Below are 6000 nucleotides of genomic sequence, written 5' to 3'. Positions count from 1 at the left end.
ATATTTTACTTGTTTGTAAATTTTTGTTTTATTTATATAAAGAGATTTTTGAAAAGATATTTTTGAAATGAAATTTAAAATAGGATAATATAGCACAATCTGATAATATTAAATGAAAAAAGATCTAAAACAATGAAAACTACAATTTTTTATTTTATTTTATTTTATTTTTTTTAGTTTAAGAAGAGAAGGAAATGAGCATCATATAAGAGAGACATAAGAAAAACCTGCTGTTTGATATAGAAATATTTAAATAGAATAAAACATGATCTGTCATTATAGTTTGGTTAAATATGAGGTATAAAAACACTAAGTAAATAATAGATAAATGATTTATGACTTTCGTTATAATCATTTGTTCCTAAATAATTAATAGTATTTTTCTTATATATATATTTTTTGGAATAAGTAATCGGACGTCCGATTACTTTGTAAGGAATTTTTAAAATTTTTTAATATAAAATTAGAGAATCCATTTTTGTTGTTGTAATTTTATTTTAATTTTTAAAATTTATAATTCACAAAAATAAATCTTTTAATTTGTATACTTCAATTTTTTTTTGTTAACTTTTAAATACAAATCGAGAAGTTCGAGTACAAAAATCAAAAGCTTTAATTTTTGTATCTAAAAAACAGATCGATCATTCAATGTTTGTATTCATGGGCACCAAAAAAAAAGGTACTCATGGGCACCCTTTAAACTTAAAAAAGAAAGTGTGTGTGATGCGTAGAAGAAAATGATAGACAATATGAAAAATGGAGTTCTAGAAGGGGTTGGCGTCTATAAATTTTAATCGACTTCAAATGCAACTGCATTCTGCGTCTTCACTATAATTTATTTCATCAAGTATGCGTAAACATTCAATATTAACGGAACAGAACGCCTTCTTTGAATTTCAATGCTTCCGAAATAGCAATGTTTGACAATGAGTCACCACGTTCATAACTTCGGATACACACCATCCCATCCTCATTTCCCATTACCCCATTCTATGCCTATAAATATAACCCACTTCTCTCTTCATCAACCACACATTACAAAGCTAACCTCACTTCTTACCATCTACTTCTCATTCCTTCCCTTAGCTTCTTAATTCACAATCATGGCCGTCTTCACATTCGAGGATGAAATCACCTCCACCGTACCCCCCGCCAAGCTTTACAATGCTATGAAGGATGCCGACTCCCTCACCCCTAAGATTATTGATGACGTCAAGAGTGTTGAAATCCTCGAGGGAAACGGCGGTCCTGGAACCATCAAGAAACTCACCATTGTCGAGGGTCAGTAACTATTCAATTCAGTATACATACATACTATATGTGTGATAATTATGTGTTGTGAATTGTAATAATAATAATGATATATAAATGCAGATGGAGAAACCAAGTTTATCTTGCACAAGGTGGAGGCAATAGATGAGGCTAACTATGCATACAACTACAGCGTGGTTGGAGGAGTGGCGCTGCCTCCCACGGCGGAGAAGATAACATTTGAGACAAAGCTGGTACAAGGACCCAACGGAGGATCCATCGGGAAGCTGAGTGTGAAGTTCCACTCGAAAGGAGATGCGAAGCCAGAGGAGGAAGACATGAAGAAGGGTAAGGCCAAGGGTGAAGCTCTCTTTAAGGCTATTGAGGGTTACGTCTTGGCCAACCCTGATCAATATTAGAACACTTTGCTCCATCTTGATACGCATTTGTTTTCTTTTGAGCATGTTTGTGTGTGCGCATGCTTCAAGTAATTGGTTTTTTTCTATGTAATAAGAACAATAAGTGTTGCCTTTCTTTATCTTTTGCTGCAGCTTTGTCTGAGCTTTATATCAATCAAATTTAATACAAAGAAAAAAAATGAAAATTTGAATGATTATTATACTATCTAAATATTATTTTATCATTTTGTTCTATAGTTTTTTTACTCGATTCAATTTTTTTAATATTTAAATAAATTTCACTTTTACCGCCCTCCTAAGGACAACAAAATGCAATAGTTGAATCAAACAACAAAACCATCATGAATTTTAGTTGGTATCCAATTTCCTTCTTTATCAAACATCTATGTGGTAATTATAAAAATAGAAAAAGATTATTACGAATCCTCCAAGTAAAGTGAAATGGGTGTCTGAAAATGGCGAGAAAGGTGAGAGCTTTACCTTGGAGTTGGAGAAAAGAGCACCAGTGGTTCAACTCAAAGTGAAGTGGAGTCGGTAGCCAGTTTACAAAAATAAGAATGAGGCTTTGAATAAGAGGGAGACAAATTACCTTTGAGTTTAGAGTTGCCCTGGGATTGAATCAGAAGAAGAGTTATAGTGGTGGTGACAGAAGAGTAGAAGAGAAGGATAAAGATGATATGATAAAGGTGACCATTTTTTATTTAAATTAGGAAAAATTATCATTTTGTATCCATGAATTTTGTGAACGCGGATAAAAGTATCCATCAAACAAGAAAATTAACGTTGTATCTATGAAAGATGAGTTCCGTGTGTGTGACAATAGTACTCAAATCGTAATTTTTTGTTAACTTTTTAATAAAATTTTTAAATTACTCCTTTTATCTTCTTCCACAAATTTCAAATATTCACCACCCTCACCTTTCGTGTTCCTTTGTTGTTGCCAACCACCAAAAAATTAAAAAGATTAAAAACTGTAAATTATTAATTATCTGAGGTTATTATTCAAATATTATGAATTTGTAGATTTGGTGTAGAAAAAAAAAAAGAAGTTTGAAATTAACAAAAAAACATATATTTTGGTTTCTTGGTGTTACTGTGGGAACAAGAGGCTCAGAACCAAGAGTCTTTGGGAATGGAAGGAAGGATAGGTCGGAGATAGAAGATGTAATAGCCTCGGTCGCATTTGTTGCAGAGGAAAAGCTTTGCTGGAACTCACCCGAGGAGCAACACTTGCTAATGATGTCGTCGTTGAAGGTGGGCTTGGGAGTGTGGGTCCTTTTTCACCCTGCATTCCCCTGGCCTTGCTGAATTCTTCTACTTATTGCTTTGAAATAAGAACAACAACAATATTCAAGTTGAAGAGGTTGAAGAGTTTGAAAAGGGTATGTTTTCTTAGTGTTGTTGTTGCATCCGAAGAAGAAAGAAACAACAAGGATAATAATGTTAAAGTTGATTTGGATTTAGATTTGGAGAACAAATTAGAATTGGAATAAAGAGAGACGGAGGTTGAAGATAAAGGTTGGAGAAAGACATCAGGTGCTTGGGTCTTGAGGGAATGGTAACTGGCGGTGGCAAAAGAAGATGAAGGATGAGGGTTGTGAAATTTAGAATTTGAGAAAGAAGATAAAAGGGGTAATTTGGGAATTTTATTAAAAAGTCAACGAAAAATCATGGTTTGAGTATTATTGTCATACAAAACTCATCTTTCATGGATACAACATTAGTTTTCTTGTTTGATGGATACTTTTGTCAGCGTTCACAAAATTTATGGGTACAAATGGTAGTATTCCCGTTAAATTAAGGTGAATGCTAGCGTGTAGCTATAGAATATTTGTTAGTTAGATAGCGTAAGAAGGACATATGTATATTTGTAATTGATTGATGGTTCAGCAATAATAGAAAAGGCTGATATATTGTAGCTTATTGCAGTGATTAGTAGCATACTGCCATAAAAATTAACAATTTAACGGTTTGATTTAAAATGTAATCACAATTTTTTTTTATTATTTGATGGGCTAAAGTTGTTTGTTGAAAAAGTTTTTTGTTTGGCCAAAACCTCGTAAACCATATAAGAGTTGAAGAATATTTGGGACGGATGAATTGTTGTGTATAAATCAAGAGAGCACATGGCAAAAAATATATAACAAGGTAGCAAAAATGACTAATAATCTTAATAGGTCCACAATATTATTATCCTAGCAGTATTTAGAGTAAAAAAAATATAAAAAAGAACCAAAATGCAGGTCACGAAAATAAAAAAAAAATTGTGATAAATGTATATTATGGTTATCACAAATTAATTTCACAAATTTTTTTGGTAAATTATGATAATCACAAATTACTTCTATTTTATTTTTTGAAATACAACTGGTATAACTTATTTTTCAGAAATTATAGTTTTGTTTAATAGATGTGTTTATGTATTTTAAAAATTTAAAAACCTAGTTTTATATTTAGTAACCTAAACCAAAAAATAATATATTTATACTTGTAATTTTTAAAATTTAACTTCTATTTATTAAAATTAAAAAAAATCTAAAATAACTTTGTATATTAAAAAATATAAACATTTATCCATATATTTATATTTATTATGATATTTTAAATTTTAAAATTATTTTATTAAATATAATTATTGTTATTTATATTTATTGAAAATTATTTTTAATTTAATTTATTAAACTTATATGCAACAAATTTTAAAAAGTTATCTTTCAAAAACTAATTTTAATAAGTGACTTTTAAAAGTTAAAAATTTTATCAAATAAACCAGCATTATATCTAAAAGGTAAAAAATATACAACTTTTTATAAATTGCAGTCTTTAATAATTCCACACTAAACATTAGAATACCAAAAAAGTTATTCACCCAATTTTTTGCTTTTCTGCATATTCATTTGTATTTATTTTCCAAGGGTAATGTTATTGTCTTATAGCATAATCACGTTGTTTTCTTATTGTTTACTATATCATACATTTCATTTTAAATTTATGATATTAAGTCTATAAATTATTTTTCGACAACTTTTTTTAAAATATTGGATGTTAACTTTTATAGTAAAGTTACTTTATAATATAATATCTTGTGAAAAAAATATTTTAATTATATAACTTACCCAAACACTAAATTATGGTCCCCCAATTTTAAAATTGGCATATTTATCAAAATCTACTAAATAGATAAATATTAAAAATATGGTTCAGCTTTTTGTTTTGGGGGCAGCAATTTAAAATTTTGATCTTTTTTTTCACTAGATTTATGAAAAACATTGCATTCCACCCAAATATTTTTTATTTGTCTTGTGCTTTATGATTATTGGTTAAACAAAATCTCTTTCAACTAACTCACCTGGCCCATCAAAAATAAATTAAAAATTATTAATTTTTTAGTAATACACTGTAAATTACTATAACAAATTATAATCTGTCTATCCTTTCTGCTATTGTTAAACTGTTTGTCAATTTCAAACCTCCACATGTCCATTTTATGTTAAGCTATAAGTATTCTGTAGGTATAAAAAAAAATTTCTTTCTACACCATAGAATTCACCTAAAATTTAAATAAATATATAAATTATAAAAATATATAAATGGTGCCGTATTTACAAAAAAACATTATAGAATGTCGACGGGTACTTTTAGAAATGAGTATATCTTGGCGTCTGAAATCTCATGACCGGGTGATGCCAAGTTATATCCTGGATACACTTGAGATAAGTAATAGAGAAGAAATTGGGTATTGAACACTTGAAATATGTGCAAAAAGATCATGGAATCTCAGCATCCAAGATATGTGTACATACGTCGTGCTTGTGGTCTCAACATTTGAGATACACGCATATATAATGTCACAGTATCTGAGATTATTGTGTATAACCATCATTTTTTAAGTTTTTGTGACCTTCTAAACGCTTGAGTTTTAGTTCCTTCAAGAAATATGACCCTTCGAGAATATGAAACATCAATAGACTGAATGATACTTGGCACATAGCTCGAACTTTAGACTTTGAGGTTAGTAGTTTTTTCTTATTTTATTTTCAGCGAATAATAAATTTATATGTTTAGTTTTTAGTAACTTAGTTAATAGAGTAGGTATAGTGAGTAGACTACGTTAGAAGATCTATATTAATTTCGTTGATATACCTAATATGGTTTTATAATTTGTATAATTGAATGTAAGTGATTGTTACTTACGTTAAATAAATAAAATAAATAACTAATTGTGATAATGATTAGGAACATCCGACAATCAAGAAATGGCCAAAAGAGGGCAGGAGAAACCGACCAACAACATCGGTGAGAGTCTCCGACACATACTCATCTTCGGAAG

At 29.6% G+C, this 6000-nt stretch overlaps 1 protein-coding gene across 1 annotated transcript; it reads left to right on the top strand.

Moving 5' to 3' along the window:
* The first annotated feature begins 1014 nt into the window (after positions 1-1014).
* Positions 1015-1875, top strand: LOC130970543 (pathogenesis-related protein 2-like). The gene is made up of 2 exons (XM_057896662.1): positions 1015-1281; positions 1375-1875. Exons 1-2 carry the CDS (start codon positions 1104-1106, stop codon positions 1668-1670), a joined length of 474 nt encoding a protein of 157 aa, XP_057752645.1. The 5' UTR covers positions 1015-1103; the 3' UTR covers positions 1671-1875.
* The last annotated feature ends 4125 nt before the right edge of the window (positions 1876-6000 follow it).

This window comes from Arachis stenosperma, chromosome 1, assembly GCF_014773155.1.
Source record: "Arachis stenosperma cultivar V10309 chromosome 1, arast.V10309.gnm1.PFL2, whole genome shotgun sequence".
Taxonomy (NCBI): Eukaryota; Viridiplantae; Streptophyta; class Magnoliopsida; order Fabales; family Fabaceae; genus Arachis; species Arachis stenosperma.
The sequence above is the reverse complement of the archived record's forward strand: the minus strand, read 5'-3'. Positions and strand labels throughout refer to the sequence as shown.